The sequence below is a fragment of the Corvus kubaryi genome, unplaced genomic scaffold (genome assembly GCF_017639235.1).
Source record: "Corvus kubaryi isolate FWS band 111438036 unplaced genomic scaffold, C.kubaryi_AGA036_p1.0 66, whole genome shotgun sequence".
Classification (NCBI taxonomy): domain Eukaryota; kingdom Metazoa; phylum Chordata; class Aves; order Passeriformes; family Corvidae; genus Corvus; species Corvus kubaryi.
The window spans coordinates 21,522,812-21,543,160 of record NW_024582054.1 but is presented as its reverse complement, the minus strand read 5'-3'; the positions used below and the strand labels follow the sequence as shown (position 1 = coordinate 21,543,160).

At 39.8% G+C, this 20,349-nt stretch overlaps 1 protein-coding gene and 1 long non-coding RNA gene across 11 annotated transcripts in view; both read right to left on the bottom strand.

Moving 5' to 3' along the window:
- Positions 1-11,670, bottom strand: part of PPP4R4 (protein phosphatase 4 regulatory subunit 4) — a 65,031-nt gene extending 53,361 nt beyond the window's left edge. For 3 of the 9 annotated variants that reach the window (XM_042047109.1, XM_042047110.1, XM_042047111.1), the window contains exons 1-2: positions 11,091-11,668; positions 10,535-10,608 (exon numbers count right to left, since the gene is read on the bottom strand). In XM_042047109.1, the coding sequence (XP_041903043.1) occupies positions 10,535-10,608; positions 11,091-11,204 (188 nt within the window). In that variant the 5' untranslated portion in view covers positions 11,205-11,668. Of the gene's footprint in view, positions 1-10,534; positions 10,609-11,090 lie in introns of all 9 variants that reach the window. The other 6 variants (XM_042047114.1, XM_042047115.1, XM_042047113.1 and 3 more) reach the window with 4 other exon arrangements.
- A 465-nt stretch (positions 11,671-12,135) lies between these two features.
- Positions 12,136-20,297, bottom strand: LOC121674129. Of its 2 annotated transcripts, none has more exons than XR_006019459.1 (4): positions 19,925-20,297; positions 17,248-17,342; positions 15,119-15,308; positions 12,136-14,344 (listed from the first exon to the last, which is right to left on the bottom strand). It is a non-coding gene; the product is annotated as an uncharacterized LOC121674129 (long non-coding RNA). The 2 variants fall into 2 exon arrangements; XR_006019460.1 differs by lacking the exon at positions 12,136-14,344 and adding an exon at positions 14,356-14,634.
- Positions 20,298-20,349: the final 52 nt, after the last annotated feature.

The window sequence follows — 20,349 nt, the reverse complement described above, 5'->3', positions numbered from 1 at the left end:
TAGGGTAATGTTTTGCAAAGAGAAACATGCAGAAACATTTATTTGAATGTAAAAGAAGCTAAATAGATTAATTTAAATAAGAATACCTGCATCATCAAGAGTCCATTCAATTAATAACATGGATGTGAAACACCTGGTACCTTCCGCTTGTGTAAAAGTATCAGGCAGTGCCAAAAAAACCTCAGACAGATGTATCCAGGAGATCTAGCACAAGATTTCAAGGGATTCTTTGTCTCCTTCTTCATTCTGTTTATTTATTACTCTTAAACCAGAAAGACATTTTTCTTCCTTTTTCGGGGGTGGATAGGCCATAGGGAATTAGCATTCAAAGGGAAAGACTCCCTCTTGTCAAAGAGTGTCTCCATGAGATAGCAAGGTTATTCATGGAGACAGGAGCAACCTCAAACTGCAGTGAATGTGATGGCCATGTAAAACTAGTTTTAACAGACTGAGGCCTGTGAGTTTGGAGACCCCTGATTTTCAAAGCCTGCAAAGGACACTGTTACAGTTCAGACTGGAAAGACACATACCAACCTCATCTAGGAAGATAAAGATACATTGGGGGGAAGGAGAGGAGAATCAAAATATAAGAATGCCAGTGACACATTAATTCTCAAAGGGTGAATTTCAAGAACAACTCAGTTATGAACAATTCCCATCAATTTTGTATTACTGGGGTTTTTTTAAAAATCTTTGCCCGAGGATATAACTGTCTTTGGCTAGAGATGCCACTTCTGGCCTCAGTTTTGGAATCTGAAGCAACCTTCTTATTCAGGTACAAGGATATCAACATGTTTGAACAAGTCCAGAGTCCTATAATTGTGCATAATTGAAACAGCCGGTTCTTTAGCTGCAATATAGGTTTTGCCAGACTATGTCAATAGAAACCCTTGCTATAGAAATCACTTCAATTTCCTTTTCTGTTTGTCCTCAAGAACTAAAGAGAACTCCTCTTATACAAAAAGCTGCCCCTAGAAGATTAAATAAGATGCTCCTACCAACACAGGAGAATTTCTCAATGAATAATGCAGATCTCTTTGAGTTGCTTACTCTCAAGGACTGTCTACATTCCCGTTGTGTTTTCCCAGTGTAAAAATTTCTAAGTGATTAAATAATCCTGGGGTTTTTTCCTGTGACATAAAGCTTTGGGCTCCAAGGCTTGACAAAATCCAGGGTAACTCAGTGTTGGCATTTAGAGTACCAGCTGGTGGAACAAGGACAAAAACATTAATATTACTAAAGTTAACTCTAAAAATAGCTAAATTAACTGTTATACAAGTTTACCCCAGAGAGCAGGATTAATTTTAAATCTCAACAAAGCTATTTCTTGTCTCATTCCAACTTCTTCTGTCATAGCATATCTGCTAAGGCACAGATACAGCCCCAAGACTGCAGTCCTAGTTCTGAAGTCCTTAAATTACAATCAGAATTTCACCTCAGTAAAACAACTTCCCTGCATATGAAGTTTACAGTGTACCAATATATAATGGAGTTTTATCTACTTTGTCTTGCGGAGATTCAGAAAAGCTTTTAAACAGCCCTGAATGCAAAAATATGCGGTGTATCAGCACTAAGAGTTATTATTCTCAAGAGTCTCAGAGTACTCCGATTTTTTGGGACAGGTAGCAGTGCATGCTACTAAACTGCTTTTATGGAAAGAGTAGCTGGATCAGTACTAAGTGCTGTTTCTTCTTTGTGTCAGCAACATATGGAGTCAAAATGCAGGGCCACAGAAGCATCACAGCATGACACATGAAGGGCTTCCTACGCGTATAACCAAGTAGTCCGCAAAACACCCAAAGGAATTTGCAAGAAAAACATGTTCGGTGAATTGGTTGGACGTTCACATTCAGAGGATAGTGGTCTCAACTGACATCAGTGACAAGTGGTATCCCTCAGAGGTCTGTACTGGGACCAGTGTCACTTGGTTACATCATTAATGACTCGAAAGGATCAAGTGCAGCCTCAGCAAGTTTGCCAACGACACCAAGCTGAGCGTTGCTGGAAAATCATGAGGTTTAACAAGACCAAGTGCAAGGTGCTGTCCCTGGATCGGGGCAACCCCTGGTACCAACGCAGGCCAGGAGACAAACAGATCAGAGCAGCCCTGCTAGGAAGGACTTGGGGGTGCTGGTCAGTGAGACGCTGGACATGAGCTGGCAATGTGCACTGTGCAACAGCCCAGAAAGCCAACTGTATCCTGGGCTTTTGCATCCAAAGCAGCGTGGCCAGCAAGGCAATGTGACACTGCCCCTCTACTCTGCTCTCATGAGACCCAACCTGGAGTGCTGCATCCAGGTCCAGGTCCCTCAGCAGAGAAAGGATATCAACATGTTTGAACAAGTCCAGAGGAAGGCCACAAAGTAAACTAAAGAGATGGAGCACCTCCCCTGTGAGGAAAGGCTGAGAGAATTGGGGTTGTTCAGCCTGGAAAAGAGAGCAGCCTCTTACAGAAGCCTTACAGCACCTAAAGGGGTCCTACAGGAAAGGTGAAAAAGGACTTTTTACAAGGGCATGTAGTGATAGGATAAAGGGAAATGGATTCAAACTGAGAGTAGGTTTAAATCAAATACTAGGAAGAAATTCTTTACTGTGAGGGTGGAGAGGCACTGGAAGAGGTTGCTCAGAGTTCCCATCCCTGGAAGCATCCACAGCCAAGTTGGATGGGGCCTTGAGCAAATTGACCTAGTTGAAGGTGTCTCTGCCTGTGGCAGGGGGGTGGAATTAGATAACCTTTGATCCCTTCTGACCCCAGCCTTCAACGATTCCATGAAAATTGACTAGAGATTTTTGCTTCAGTCCCTAGCATACAATAGCCATTATTTTACTGGGCACCATCGCGCGAAAGCATATTCAGACTAGCCATAAATGGACAGCCTGATCTACTCTTTAAGGAGTCTGTACCTTTGATATATTCTAACATAAAATATCACATTTTCCCATCTACATCCTCATAGAGTTTCCACTGGCATTTCCAGTTCCTGACAAAACCTAGTGCAGTACTATCATCTCTTGCCAAATCAGGTAAAGGATAAAAACATAAATTAGTAATATTGAGCAAGCATGAGGATAAAAGCTCCTTGTAAGCACAAAATGTTTCTATAAACACTTGGAACTTTCTAAGGAAGGTGATATAAAGAAGAATTATTATACCTACACATTAACTATGTGACCTCTGAAATGAAGTGTGTAAGTGTTAAACTTATTTATTAAATGCCAGTGCTTATCTAAACAAACCCAAAAGAAACTCACTCGCCTGCTGGGCAACATGCTATTTATGTATGGGATCCATCATGTAGAAAGAAAGAAACATGGGCAATATTTAGCTGGATATTCCTACATTGAACGTTTCTAGGAGAGGATGATAAGGTTTTCCCAGGACAACAGAACATTTTAGAAGAAAACCCACAGAATTTTCAACTGTGTCTGATATTAAAAAAATAACATCTATACCTTGTAGCCACCAAGTTTCTCCTTATTATGTCATGAGCAAAGATGCTCTGAAACACACATATAATTGACATCTTCAGAGAAGAACCTGACAACACATAAGGAAGAACTACCTGGCCTCACACATCACAGCTCAGGCAGACTTCCAAACCTCAGGCAGACCTGATCTCCCTTCTATGACCAGGTGAACCACCTAGTGGTGGTGCAGGGTGTGGCTATAGGCTACGTGGACTTCAGCAAAACCTTTCATACAGTTTCCCACATCCTTTTCCTGGAGAAGCTGACAGCTTATGGCTTGGATGGGTGTATTCTTCACTGGGTTAAAACCTGTCTGGACAGCTGGACGCAGAGAGCAGTGATGAATGGTGCTGCGTTCAGTTGGCAGATGGACACCAGTGGTGTTCCCCAGGGCTAAGGATTAGATCTGGACATGAGGATCAAGGGCACCCTTGGTCAATTTGCAGATGACACCAAGTTGGGTGGGAACGTCACTCTGCTGGAGGGTAGGAAGGGTCTGCAAGGAGATCTGGACAGGCTGGATCAATGGGCTGAGGCCACTGGTATGAGGTTCAACAAGGCCAAATGTCAGGTCCTGCACTGGGGTCACAACAACCCCACACAGCGTGACAGGCTGAGGGCAGAACAGCTGGAAAGCTGCCTGGTGGAAAAGGAGGCGCTGGTTGATAGCAGCTGAACATGAGCCAGCTCTGCCCAGGTGGCCAAGAAGGCCAATGGCATCCTGGCCTGGGTCAGCAACAGTGTGACCAGCAGGGGCAGGGCAGTGACTGGCCCCCTGTACTTGGCACTGGTGAGGCCACACCTCGAATCCTGTAATCCATTCTGGGCTCCCCACAACAGAAAAGACATTGAGGTGCTGGAGTATTGATGGCAACAGAGCTTGAGCTGAAGCACAAGTCTTGTGAGAAGCAGCTGAGGGAGCTGGGGTTGTTTAGCCTGGAGAAGAGGTGGCTCAGGGATGACCTTACTATTCTCCACAACCACCTGAAAGGGGTTTGTAGCCAGGTGGGTATCAGCCTCTTCTCTCAGGCAACAAGTGACAGGATGAGAGGAAATGGCCTCAAACTGTGTCAGGGAAGGGTCAAGTTGAAGATCAGGAAGGGGTAGTTAAGGCTTCCCAGAGCAGTAGTAGAGTCTCTATCCCTTGAAGTGTTCAAAAAATGACTGGGTGTGGCACTTAGTGCTATAGTTTATTTGACACGGTGGCGTTTAGTCAGAGGTTGGACTCAATGCCCTTGGAGGTCTCTTCCAACTTTAATGATTCTTTAACAGCTGATACTTTCTATTCTCTTGGTCATTTCAACCAGTACTTTACTTCACAGATTCAAAGCATACATTCAAAATTAGAGTAATAAGAACTAAATCTGGTTTGCTATTGATGGGAGAGTCATCTACCAGCTGTGACTTCTTGCTCATGCTCCCATTTATAGTAGCACAAGCAGTCGCATTTTGTTCCACACTTTGCTGGAAGCAAGCATCTGAAAAACTTGTTAGAATTAGCATCCATTCCCTAATCTGACTGGGATTGCGTGGCTGCAACAGCATTAGCACTGGTACACAAAACTTACCAGTAACATGCAGTCACATAATGGAAGGAGAGGAGAGCTCCTCTCTGATACCAGGAAAGCTTCTTTCAGCTTAACTTGACTGTGAAACCAGACACCAGGAAACCAGAACTTCATAAATACCATAAGCCAGCCAAACATAGTGCTAAGTCTCAAAGACATTTCACCCCCTCCCAAGCATTGTTCCCATGTTGCTATTCAGTTCCTTTGTGCTGGCACAGGTCTTTTTTAAAGTGTACAAAGTCCTGGATCACACAGTCGATCAGAATAAAACTAACCATCATTTTCAGGGTTTGCCTCAGATAAATGTGCTGTGCAGGCAAAAGGGCAAACACAGCACAAACACTAGGGTAGGGAGAGGGCTGGCACTGCCATCTTCCTGCACTGACTGTAGCCTGAGAAAGAATACTGAAATGTACATTTTTCTCTCTCCTATTTTTTTTTATGCTTCTCAAAGCACTATATTAACTCTGCTCTGTATGTTCACAGCTGGTTCCTCAGCTGCAGTTTCAGCTCAGCAAATATGATTAACAGAAGTATTTGCACAAATCTAAATTTAAATAAAAGTATGTGACTGAGCAACACTTTAGGAGTCTACAGGTACACCTTTTACTCTAAAGTGAAAGAATCAATTTTATACTCATTAATTTATTTGCATAACACATTTAAGGTCAAGAAAATAGTTTACCTGTCTAGCAAAGTGAATCAGAAGGAAACTTTTATAAAATTTAAGTTGCAATTTGAAAAATAAAAGATGGGGAAAATGAAGAAATACTTCTTACATTAATATTTACAGCTCAGCAGTACAGATGGCAGAACTATTTTCCAATATGCTGAGCATTACAGCCGGATCATTCAGTATACCATGTATGCATCAGAACCATAAACTGTATATCTGGAATAGAGTAGCCAGTTCTCATGATTATGTAACACACCCAAAAAATTGATACAATGCAAAAAATCAGCTCCTAAATTTACATGTAAATGAAAGCTTTCATTTAAAATCAAAGATGAGTTGCCTTCACCTACAGAAAAATGAAACTTCCCAAAACTAACACAACCACTAAAAACAAGACAAAAAATTTAAAACCCACAAACTTTTAAATAGCAGTGGTTTTGATGTTCACAATTAACAGCACAGAATGTATTAAAAGATGCTTAGAATTTGAGAATGCTCTAGCTAATCAAGGATTGCTACAATAAAGTACAACTTTTCTTGTTGTTGCTGTGGTCTTTTTAAGTCATCCTAAGCTTAGAGGCATTGAGTTCTTTCCAATCTAGACAGAGTACCTATTGCGTCTTCAAAAACTATGTTAAATGTTTTAGAAAGGGATTGTGTTGTTTTCTTCACTGACAGATAGGACCTCTCCAAAAACAAAGTATACTATGTTCTCAAAAAGGTAAATAATTCAGTCTTCCAGCTTAATAACTCCTTATTACCCTGTAATTTTGAGTAAGACACAAATGTCAAGGTCTGGAAGCTTTAACACGAAGCAGACACAAATGAAAAAAAAAACCAAAATGTAGCTGAATACAAAATCATATAGTACACACAAAAATGCAAAAGCCCTAGGGAAATCTATCAAAAAAATCAAAAACAAACCACTCTGCAGTGTACATGCCAGTAAGCATCCAGAACCAGATTCTCATCAAGCCAACAATACCTACTGTTGGCTGTATACCATAAAAGAGGGAGCCACAGTAAGACAAATTAATATAAGTAATAACATGAATCAAGCATCAGAAAACATGAAAACTAAGATTACAGGCAAAACTTCACAGCAGGAATTTAAAAAATTGTCCCTGAGCTGCTTAGTGCCACTGTCCTGGTAGAGGTCACAATGCCCTGAGGTGGAATGCAAACTATTCAGTTGCTTCAGTGTGGTCTGGCAGCTTCTCTTAAGCTGCTGATGGTTTTATGATAAGCCATCAACCTTGACACTGACTTGGTTGAGATGCAGAGCTATTTTGCTGTCTTTGTTCTTCTGCTAGGCCAGCAGCATGCAAAGCCAGGCAGAATACAACTCTTCAGTGATTCCTGTTACACCCTCCAGAAACCACCAAACACACAGGCTGAAGCTCTAAAAGATAGATCTAAGACACTCAGATGCCTCTCCCTCCAGAAGTCCCTAAACCCATTTGATTTCAATGAGAAGTTCATGAACATCCCTGACAGTCTGGTCTAAGGAAGCCCAGGTTCCTCTACCAGAATCAAGGTTAAATAAGATTAAAACAAATTACAGTCCACTTTTTTACCACATTCTTATTAAATTAGAACTTGTTCAGTCTAATTGCAGAATGTTACCTAAATAAAACTGAGTACTCTGGGCATCAGTGATTTAAAGCAGAAGTTCACTTACGCTCATGTCATATTAAAGTAACTCTAGCCACCAGGAAAGCTACTACATCCTCTCCTTTTGCTTGCAGAGCTGTTTCTATATCCACATGATGTAGCAAATCAAAGAGTTGATTTATCTGAAAACTAATGCAACTAAAAATCATCAGCTTTAGCTAGATCTTCTTATCAATTTACCTCATTACATAGTTATCTGAAAAATAGTACTAGCAGAAAAGGGGAGACAGAAAGCAAAGACATTCACTAGAAATAATGAGAGAGAGATTAACTTTTTAGGATTATCAAAATTGCAATTATCACTTTAGAATGTGAAACCAAATTATGATAGGTAACAACAAAAAACCAATTACAATGAAATCATGTCCCTATGGAAGTGAGATCTCACACAAGACCAATCTGTCAATGTACTTACCACGTGCTAAAAAACATTTGTAGATATATAATTATGTCATACTTAAGAGACGACAATGAACAGAAATTTACAAAATCTGTGACCATACATCATGGCTAGACACAGATAGGACACTATGGAAATGCAAAATAATCCTTAGATGGTTACAAATACATACTAGATGAGCAAAACAATTAACTTTACAGTACCAAGAAGTAAAAGACCATGCCAGAAACTCCACGATACCACTGGCAAACAAGAAGTGGAGAACACAAGAAGTGAAAAGAGAAGAATAACTGATGAAACTCTGAGAGCTGGGAAATTAACACCTTCTCATATATACAGCAAGCAAGAATCAGTCACTAGGAAAAAAAAATCTATCCTCTCCAACTTGGATGTCAATGTACCCATTTTCAGCCTACTACAGTAAAAGACTACAAGAGCAGAAATCTTTTAAAAACAAGTATTTAGTAAACATAGAACAACCCTGCATATAAGCAAATCCAAGTTCAAGGGTGGGGAGGAGAAGTTGGGGGCAGGTTTTAGAGGGAAAGGATGTGAAAAGAGAAGAAAGTGGTTGAGGTTTTTGCTTCAGAATCAGAATCTTTAAAATGTGAAGACTCTTCCTGAACTTTCCCAGATAATCATTAGTAAATATTAGCTTTGCTGTAGCATACAAAAGTTTCACTCAGTATTAACCAGCTCCATTGCACTGTACAAGCAACACTGAAGATACTCACCTCAGTAAATTTAAAATCTTCAACTTGCAGATTAGGGTGCAATAAGTAAATGACAATATAAAAGACATTGGCACAGAAGTAGTATTTTGATGTTATCTGTAGGTATTTAAGGTGAGAGATTTGCTTTCCATTATTGTTCTTGTACACTTTTAATGTATATGGAGATAACATCGTCCTTTCCAAATGGGATACAACAGAGGTGTCATTAACAAATTGTTTCCATCTCAGCAAAGCTATTTCTATAGATAGATTTTCAGAAAAGGCAGTGGCTTTTTGGATAAGATCAAGGAGAGTCCCACATAAGGAACAACCTGAAGGACAGTGAATAATGCATCTGTGTGAGAAAATGAGGCACAGAAAGACTGGACTGACATTACTGTCAAATAGCAACAGGCAGGGATATTGTATTAAAATAGATTAAAAATTCCTGACAAGCCAGAAGTACATGCTCTTGTACATTATATAAAAGGTACTACTGGGTAACAGGCAGCTTTTCAACTCTGCTTTTACTCCACTCAGTACAAGGACAGCAATATGCTATTCAACAGCAAAAGCTTCCACTGGATTATTATATTAACATACCTGCACAGTAAGATTACCTTACAAAAAGCCTATCAAGCAGAGTTGAAGGTACCTTTCAGCAATGAGAACTATGCAGAGAAAAAAATGAAAGCTTCATTAAAAGAAGAAGAATGTTATGTCTCAAGAACAGCTGCTAGAGTAGAAAAAAATCAGATAAAGGTGTCAGGAGAAGGTCAAGGCCAGGTTGAAAAGCAATTGATAAGATGAAAGATATTAAGTAGAACCTTTTGCCATTTAAAAAGGCAATGATCTAGTTAAGACATATATGCTGGAAATGTGATCTTTAATCGGAAAAAGAGCAAAGAAATTTGCTACCACACTGGAAAAGAAAAAAAAAAACCATCACCTACACTGGTTGTTGTGAGGTAACAACCAGAATTGATATGCATCCTTTCCGTGATATGCAGCACATGCAAACTGTTTCCTAGAGTCAACAGACTGCTTTCAGTACAGGAACTAAGAGCAAAGCAAGTTTTAAAATCCTCTATTTCATAAATTTCAGCATTAAAAAAAAAAAACAAACCATAAACAGAAGTCAGTATCAAAAGCAGTATCACTGGACAAAAATGATAACTTAAAAATAATGCCACACACCCCAAAAAGAGAAAATGAAATCACCAAGAATATATATTCTAAATACTGAGCACAGGCATAGACTAGAAAAGCACTTAAAACAGCAGAATAAGCAAACTGAGAGGGAGTTGCAGCTGGTTCTCCAATTGCTAGGTATTGTTTAAAAATGCATATTCAACTCAAAATCCCCCAGAACACTGGTACTCTTAAAGATGACTTACACAGTAGTTGAAAAATCTGTATTTTAAACTACCAAATTTAAGTTTTTCAAGTAGCTGCAAATAAATGCTTTCAAACAAGGAGGTAACCCAAAAAAAAATAGAACACAGGGAAGTATTAACACAGTATCTTCTACAGTAATTTCTACGGGCTGTAAATCTAACCTCTCAAGTTTTTCTCTTCTGAAAGTCCAAACATACACAGGATGCTAGAACAGCTCTGTTACCAGCCTGTGGTAACTGCCCATGAGTGAATATTTGCTTAGACTGAGTACGAACTCCCTGAACGATTGGTGTTAACATTAACGCTCAGGGAATCTTGCAAAATCAACTGCAGGGGAAAAAATTATTAAGTACAACTCTGTGCTAGTGAGGACCATATTAAAAGCTCAGAAATGCTTATACATATACACAGACACCCCATTAATATATAATAATTCTTTTTATATATAATAAAAAATTATATATTTTTTTTAATTACAGTACCTATTCTTATCTTGCCTATATGCTTAACATAGTTGAATATAAAAAAAAAAAACTACTAATAGACTGAAAATTAAAGGAGTGAAGAGTAAAACACTAAAAACATGTATGTAAACACGATGGTCAGCAATGTTTCACAGTAACGTTTTAGGAAATACCTGAGTAGAAAAACAGCCCTTTCAATATCACTGAGTTCTTCATCAACTGTCAATCTTTCTATTTCTTCTGGGGTCTGTCAAGTGTGAAACAGAAATTATGAGTTTACAATACCTTACTATTTCACTGTCTTAATCTTCTTAAAACAACCCCTTTCTCCCCACATATACACGGCTAGCTTCATGAGTAATTCGAATTTATTCATGAAGCCTCTAGCCAACATTTCAAATTCAATCAAATAAATCTTTCACCACGAAAAGACAGAATGTGAGAGAAGTACTGTTTCAAGTCAGACACTATCACTGTTAAACAAGTGGCATATAAATTAATCTAAAGACCCAAGATAGTCGATTTGTTCCCATCTAAATATTCTTATACTGAAAACATTAAACCCCTGCTATCTAGAATTCGAGATTGTAAAATGACTGAGAACAATGTTTCGTATGCTGGTGCTGTAAAAAAAAATAAATAAACTGTCTATTCACTTATTTGTGCATAATTAAAACAGACACAATTTAAAATGGATTTTAAAGCATCTTTCTATTTCAAGGTATATACCTTCAGGCTCCTGCGTACTGGCCTCTCTATAATAGTTAGTTCCTGCAGGTCTTCTATGTATCCAAAAAGATTGCTATGACTAAAATCCATTTTGGAGAAGATTATTGGGCGCATGTAACAACTAAAGCCTTCGGCAGCCGACGCTGTCCCCGAGCGTCACATCGCACCGAGGGCGGCAGGAGCGAAGCCCCGGGGCGCTCCCGCCGCCGGCAGCAGTCGCGGCTCGGCGCACACACTGCGGCAGCGCCCGCCGGCCGCCGCCCGCGCCCAGCCTCCCGCCGCCAAACTTTCTCCGCTCGGCCCGGGCGGGCAGGCGGCGGGGCCGCGCCCGCAGCCCGAGAGCCCGCTGCAGCCGCTGGTGCCTCGGCGGGCAGGAGTTTCGAGCCAAGTTTCCCCTCGTCGCCGGCCACCCCTGTCCGCAGCGAGGGCGCGGGAAGCGGGGTGTCCCCGAGCGCCAGAAGGGCACGGCGGAGCCCTCGGCTGCGGGCTCGCCCCTCACCGGCGAGGCAGGGCGCGGCGCGGCGCGGCGCGGCGCGGACCGAAACAGCCCCGCCGCGGTACCCGGGTGCCGCCTATCCGCCCGCCCCGGGAGGAGGGACGGTCTCTGTGGTGCAGTGACGCTCCCCGCCCCCGTCCCGCAGCGCAGCTGCCCGGCTCCTTCCCCGGCGGCGCGGGGGTGAACGCCACAGCCCCCGGCCGGGGCAGCCCCAGCCCCGCCGAGCCGGTCTCCGGGCAACGCGGCGCTACCGCGGCCTCCGCGGGGCAGGGCAGCGCCGGGCGCGGTAGCGGCGGAACGGGCGGGGGGCGCCGCCCCCTCAGCGCCAGGCCCCGCGCGGGGGCTCCCCTGACGTGCGGCGAGCACCGCGCGGCGCCCCGGCGGCGGCTGTGGCCTCCGGGGGCTTCCCCTCCCACAGCTGCAGCTCCTTGTCCATTGCTCCTCGACCCCTCCCCTGTGGGGCGCCACGTTCCTTTCCAGCGGTGCTGGGGCCCCCCACCAAGTGTCGCCGCTGTCTCACAGCTATGTCAACGCAGAATTACACCGGAATAACTGATAGAAATGCTGTTTTTAATGAAAAGTCCAAAGCAGGGTCCTCCCCCCAATGAACGCTTTTCTATTAATGTTTAAAAAAAAAAAAATTACTTCTTTGACAGTAAATTGTGAATCTCTGATGAAGACACCACTTACACTCTTCATAAACTCTTCACCTTTTATATGCTAGACCCAGGTTACACACCACTCATACAGCAGCAGCACAGATTTCCATATGGATAGTCTTCCTGATACATGCAGTTAGGCCTTGGATGCCTTTGCCATTTTGGTTCACAAATGTGGATTGCCTTGGGGGTTGAAGGGAGAGTATTTTTTTTCAAAATAAAGGTATGCTGTTTACCTCTGATTCATAGACAAATAAGCATGGATAATCTTAAAAAACTTAGTAAGAGAGCTTCTTTTGGTTAGTGATGTAAAATGCACACAGGACAAGAATCATTACACAGTTAGACTCAGCATTTACTGAGGTAATTCACCAGACATCTAGACAGTGGCCTTTCCAATGGTTATATGAACACAACTAAACAATCACACTCCAACCAGGAGTTAAAAAATCTGTAAAAATTATGCAAGGGCTGATTTGAGGGGGTGAAATGTTTTTTTATCCTTCCGAAATGCCCACATGACTAAGTTGTTGATAAAAGTAATTCCAGAAATCCTAAAGATTATATGATACTATGTAGTATATTGCCCAGAATTTTATTAATTTTTATTCTATGACTGGCAAGTATCTCAGCTTTTATTTAGAAAAAAATAAACATGGTCCCTATGTGTTGCTTCTCTGTCTACCAGTTAGGCCAAATCCTGTACTCAGATAAACCAGTAAAACAGTAAAAACTTAGACCATCTCCATTAATTTCAAATGCACAACAAATTGTAAGTTCAAATGTACAATGAATTATTAGCAGGAAAATCTAATCCAATATATATATATAAATAATTAAAGTGTTATGTAATACAAAACTAAAACCATTTGGAGTTTTCAAGGCATGATGATGACTTAAAACGAGAAACACTATTTTGAACATCTCCTTTGCAAAATCTTTTTAACCAGGGAGCATCATTAGACAGTAAATACAATATATAGTTGTAACTGAACCTAAGTCCTCTCGGAGTAGTTAAGGAACTAGCTCTAGGAGAGGAAATAATAAAAGAGTTTTAAAGAATGTTCTCTCCTCAAATTCAGAATCCTAGCATACAGACTTCTGCCAATAATATGTACTAGGAAAACATATTGAAACCCCGAACACAGTTAGTTAGGAAAATCCTTTTGCAAGTTCTTTCACAACCAATCTGTGGTTATTTCACCTTGCAAGTAGTTCTCATGAATCTTAGAGATCTTATGAGATCAAAGATATTTTCTTTTGCATGTCTCAAACTAGGAACTCAATGCAGTTTTCAAACAAGGAATTCCAGAATTCAGTTTTAAAGACTGAAAAATATGGAGTTTAGATATGCAATTAGGCTGATTTCTCATGGTATATTTTACATAAACTTCGCAAGCCACTAAGGAAGAGAGTTTTAAAAAAATATGTAAACATTTATAAAAGCATCTCTACCTTACTGCCTTTAAAAAACTGTCCTTCTAACTCAGTCCGGGAAACACTGAGCAGACATGATTCCCATTGATTTTTTAAATCTGTAGATATGTCAAAGAGATCTAAAAATATCCTGGAAATGTGAAAAGCAGAATAAATTTTTTTAAAAAAGATTTTTTTTTCTAGACATATAGTACTGGACTAGAATAAAGAACACAGAAGGAATTAGATTAACTATAAACATATCTCATTTTGACCCATGCATTTGACAGAAAAAATAAAGTTTGCATATTTTGTTCCAAAACCACATATATAAAAATGAATCCTCTCTGACAGTAAATTTGCAGGCAAGTGGTCTCTCATTCTCATCTGTGATTAAAGTCACGTATGACTTCCCTTCCACTCCTGCTGCTTTCAGCTCCTCCCTTTTCCACTCCTCTCTTCTCTCAAATAAAACTCTACTCTCAGCTTCATTCTAACCTTGTCATAGCTATTGTATTAGAATCAAGAGCTATTTCATGCTGCTTTAGTGAAATCCAGAGTGAATTGGAACCTTCGTTCTAACAGGAGCTGTGTAACCTTGCAAAGCCAGTACCAGGCTGATTTCAAATAATCCTTCTTTGATGGAGAAAACTGCAGAGCACCTGGGAGAATGGCACCCATACCTAGCGGAAGAAGAGAAAGAGTGTTATTCATGCCTTTTAAAGCAATGACGTCTAAATGCAATACAGGCAAAGATAAAATAAAAATAATAATAATAATTAAAAAACCAACTACAAAATAGATGGAAGGACTTTATAACTGAAGTATTCTTCAGGTACTCTGGCTCAACTTAAGGATTCTGGGGAGAAGTGATTTGTGGTGTTGGACAGATGCACAGTTCTCCTTTGCTACCCGCGGTTAGGTGTCTGCCTTCTGGAAACTGCTCTGAAAAAGCTGTGTGTTCTTACTGTACCTGTACGTACCAAAAGAATCTACCTGTAAATTAAATTAGTCACAGAGATATTGAAAATTTGTGAAGTCCCAGTATGTACTGTAATGCCTGAATCAGCTGAAATATGAAGGAACTGGTTTGGGGGATACAAAAAGACATGCCAAGAGATGCTTTCAGGCAAAATGTGTGCCCTCCCAATTAAGAGCCAGACTTTCTCATGCAAAGGCCAAACCAAAAAAGAAGGAAAAATTCAGCAAAATATTTTTTAATTATGTTGGGAAAAAAACCCCAAAAAATGAAATCATTCTTCATTTCCCATTTTCTCTAATTAAATACTCTAAAGAAAAATAAATACTGTTTCATAATGTACACAATGTAGGCTATGCACTGTGTAATTACAGTTCTACTCAGGACTCAGCACCTGAACTGTGCAGAAGTTCAATTCAGAATTCTGTCTGTTCACCACCACTGACAGACAGCCAAAGCTGCAGCAGCTGTCACTCACCATTTCCAAATGAGCGACCTCTGACTGGAATTGGTTTTTACAGTCCACCAGACTCTTAAAAAATGCAATTTTGATGTCCAATCTAATCCCTTAGCCTTACAAACAAGGTTGTTTTTATTCCATTTGTACTCCAAGTAAGGATGTAGCCATAAACAGGGGTTCTTCAGAAAATCTCCATGTTGAGGCAAACCTGTAACAAGATTAATATAAAAGAAACATGCACAAAAATGTGAATCTACTTCTGAACAATGCTTGGAATGTAGCATACACAAACCTCAGCAGGAAAAATATATTATTTAGCGTATTTTCCACTTCGTTGCTAAGAAACTGTTGCTTCATTTCACTATTGTCATTTGCAGAAAATTTTTGATTGTTCTTTTGCCATTTCATCTCATTGTAACAGCTATATAAATAAATGGGTTAAAAGGGAAAAGCACTGGATTGTAATCAATGTGCTTTCATCTGTAGCCTGGTCTCCCATATTATTCCCTGTAACTTAGTTCCCTCCAATAAGATCTAAAAAACCAAACAGATTGTTTTATGAGAACACAGAAAAGACCCTTAAATTTATCTTTATGTAATATATAAAATCTGAAAGATTGCAGTCATTGTGCTCTCCCTGTCTTTCTCTAAGAACTAGTAATGTTCTCCTACAGTGTCTAATCTGCTACCCTCTGTCCAAAAGTAGTTAAAAGCACATGCACAAAGAGAATAACAACAGAGAAAATAGAAAGTGTTGTTTTTCCTCATATCATCCAGCTATCTGTATGATTTTTTATCTGGCAGTAGGACCTAATAGCCAACTACTTTACGAAGTTTAAGTGAATGATTTTCTATTGTAAAAACTGGCTCTGCTATATTCATAAGAGGAAGCTGATGAGTCCAGTTCCTTGCTATGACAACCATGAACACTGTCTGTCATACTCATGTCAAATATTATATTAAAACTAACAACTTTTTGTCTTCAAGTATTCTTTACTCATTAGTTGCCATAGAAACTTAAGATTTCCTACCTAAAATTACTGTTGGCCAGTTTACCAAGTTTCTTCTTGTCACAGTGTCCTTTATTCTTCCTTTCCTGGTATTTAAAGACTGCAGTCATATCTGCTCTAATCCTTGATTAAACAAGCTAAGCTCAGAATTTAGTTTTCACCCCTAAAATAGGCTCCTCATTCTCCTGATTACCCTAGCAGTTCCCTTGGCATCTGCTGCAGTTTGACTTCACCTCTCTTGAATTAAGGTGACCAGAATATAGTATTAAACATAAAAACTTCCGGGTAATAATGCCTCTTGCAAAGAATGAATCTCTGTACAGGAGTTATCTTACCAAATATACTACATTGGCAGCTCACAATTGATCTTGGGGTCAATTACTACTGTCATCCACAGTGACCTAAAATTAATTAAGTCCCATCTTAATGGTATAAATTCTCAGTATTAGCTTTAGCTGAATGTACTTTGTATAAGACAATTCATCCAATTATTCTGGTCCTTGAGGTCCTTTCAATCGGCCTTGATATCATAATTCCCCTCTGTATTAATAACTGTGTCATCAGCAAATTTAATATTGTATCACAGTTATTCATTAAATAAGATTAGTCCACAAAACTTTAAGAAATGCAAGTAAACTCCATATAGCTGATAGATTAATCTATCAATATACACACCAATATGCTCCCCCAAAAGAAACATGCATTTCCCTTCCTCTTTAGCCAACTTCTTTCCTCTCAAAGTTCTGTACTATTCCCTTTTCCCCTATGAAAAATGTTTTGATGTTGTCCAGATAGATTACATGCACTTTATTTTTCTGCCCAGAAAACCAGTTACCCTCTTAAGGGACATGGCCTGATTTCCCATTTCCCCTCGGTTAACCAATATCGATTTTTATTTAATTTCCTGTTATCTTCATAACTTCCTTTACCATTCTTCCCTTGAAAATACATTCTGAAGTATCCATTGCATTTGACTGCATTTGCAACCATTCCAAATGTTTCTCTCATATTAAATGGAGTTGTTTTTGCTATTCTTCAATCACACAGAAAAATCTTCCCCTTGATAAATCTGTACTTGAAACAAGTCTTTGCTACTGTAACTAGAGTTAAACGTGCCAGTACTCTTAAATCTCACACCTGGAGATTATCTTATTCTCCTGGCTTTATGAACACATTGGCTGTAGGAGCAGCATGATGTCTGACAAAAGGCTTCACAGAGATAAGAAACACATCTGTGAAGTTACAAGAACAAACAGAGAAAAAGTAAAAAAAGGCAGCACAGGCAAAGGGGTATATATTTTCAAATGAGGTTTAACAATGGAGAACTAATAAAGTGGAGAAATATAGAAAAGTATTCCAGAATACTGCAGAAAACAGAAAGAGGAATCCAACCTAAAACAGTTAACAACCCAACTCCCAGAGTTACTATTTTTCATGGTGCTATGCCATAAGATCTTGTCAGTCCTAGAACGGTATTCCAGAACTTCTGAAGATGACAACAGAGGCCTTAAGCTTGAGAACCAAGGCTTTACCTTGCCATTTCAGGACCAGGACAACAAATCTTGTCTGGCTGCATCCCAGAAAAGAGAGAAGAGCAAATTTTACAGTCTGCAAAGCACAGGAGGCATCAGGTCCCCCACTGGCCAGCAGCTGCATGTTTTTCAGGTGCACAGTGCACCGTGAGTATTAATATAAATCACAGTATGATGACATTCTTTTGTTAGCAGAAATAGCTATCAGAATCAGTAATTAAGCACATACTGACATTCTTGCAAGAGACCAAAAAAAAAAAAAAAAAAAAAAAAAGAGGGAAACCAAAGAATTTGATTACTAAGTGAAAGCCTACATCAGTTGCTCACTTGCAGATTCAACTGTTACTGGGTGCTGCATGAATCCCAAAATTAAAGGTATTGGTCAAAACAATCTTTGGCTTAACCCACCTTAGGAGAAGTCTTCCATATTTTATAAAAATTTAAAATATTAATTGAAAAAACATATAATATCTATTATCTAATACTGCACTCTAGGGACCAAACCACAATCTCTGGGCTACTGATCTGCAGGAATGTAAATTTACAGCTGGGAAGAACAGGATCGGTTACCAGGTAAAGTTCTATAACAAGGACATCAAACCCTTCAAGTTCTCTTGGGCTCTCAAACTTACTGGCTTAAATAACTTGGAAACTATTGATAAAATAATAAAATATGTATGTACTGACATGAGTTATGCAAGTAAATGACATGATTCATTAATTTATTAATACAGGGTATTATCTTCAATTCACAATTTCCTGGTATTTAAATAACTGTTGATCTAAAGAAATCCTAGGAGGGTAAAGCAGACCTGTTTCATTTGTCATTGGTATTTTTACTAAGAGCTCACTCAGCACTGTCGATAATGGAACTGTGTTTATCAGGAGTTTAACAGCTGACTCTCTGTTCGACACGGAGGTGAACTTCTCATTGACAAAGCCTTGTCACAACACACCAAAGCTGCGCCTCCTTCAGGTCACAAAGGCTCAGAAAGATTAATGTTACAAAGGCTCAGAAAGATTAACGTCACCGTAATACTAAGCAAATGTTTAGTTTATCCCATTTCAAAGCAACTCAAATAACCAAACGCCTCTTGAACAACCAGTTCCCAACTCAGCAGGGAGAAAGTTACCATGGCTGTGTGGCTAAGGCTGTTCTGAAGCTCATGGCTTATTACAGACAGGCATGTCCCTCCTTTCAAATTGAGATTTAGAGCCTGTAGTTCAGTCCCTCAGTCTATAAATAGTATATAGAGCTCAATACTGATCAAGAAGAAAACTCAGCTGCACCCTCACATGAAATCTTACTGAAAAAATCAGAATACTCCTGTAAAAACATGTCCACATTAAAAAGCGTAATTCAACATAATTTGGCAAGCCATTTCTATGTTAAATATTTCTTTCAGAACAAAGCTGAAAATTCTGAAACTACATAAGGAAATATGATTATACCTAAGAGTAACAGCTAAGAACTCTTCTGTCCACTTTTTTTTTGTATCTTTATTCAGCATCAGTGTTAAGTCAACCACACCAGAATTTCAGAATAATGGGGTTTTTTGCATTTGCAAATTTGCTTTTGCTAATATGCACTGAAATGAGAGAAAAAAATGGAAAAATTGCAAACAAGCTCTTTTGTCACTTACAAATTTGAATCTAAACAACCTAGAAGGAAAGGTACTTTTAATGAAGGAATGCATAAAGGCTCCTGAGACCCTTCATTAAGGCTGGCATGAAGATGCAGCCCCAGTTCCTATCAGTGAGGCAGTACTGTTGGCTGCCTCCAGCTCAGTACTACGTAAATAAGGTTGGATAGCTACAGTGTTAAATGTACCATATAAAACCCTGCTCCCTGAACTCACTTCCTGACTGTCACTGATTTAAACTCGTCTCATACAGAACATGAGGACCAAGCATCAAATGCTCTTTAGCCTTGCTCATGGAATATGAATTGGAAGAAACTCCCTATGTTGTGCATTGGTAGCTCATTAATGATGATTACCTGGAACTGTCCTTAAAAACATTTAATATGCATATTTCTGCCCTTGGTCTTAAAACATTAAAAAAAAAAAAAGAAGAAAGAAAAAAACAAAGGTAGAGAAAACAACCCTCTGTTTCCCATCTTCTCACAGAATTGGGAAACGTCTGCAAATACCAAAGAGAAGAAATAACTGCAGTTGCTGTTGTAATTGTGCTTTAACCTACTGTCCTGGTCTCTACCACCTAGAAACCTCCTGTTGTTTTAAATCACTCATAGCAAGAGGTGCTTCTGAATGTCAGCCAACCTTTTAGCAGAAAAAAAATCTTCCATTATCATATAATTTTTGACGTCCTCCTCCTACAGCAAGATGTGGCTGCGAAGAGCATGTGATCACACAAGAGGAAAAAAACCTTGCTGTAACCTCGGTGGTGTTTGCTGCTTTTCAGTAGGTATTGGCTACTTCTCTCCTAAATGCGTTACTTTACCCGTAATAGTCCTTAAATAGAATAATAGCAATAGTCTTTAAAACAGGACCACACGAACACACAAGCAGGCGTGAATAACAAATCTTTTTCACTGAATGAGCAGTGCCGGTGGTACCCAACCGCAGCTGCCAGTTTCGGGGTTGGGATTCCAGAGGCCTTTCGCTGCCTCCTCACAGGACACGGGGCGCGGAGGACGCACAACCGGCCCGCGGCCGCCCGGCGCCGCGGAGTGACGTCATGCGGC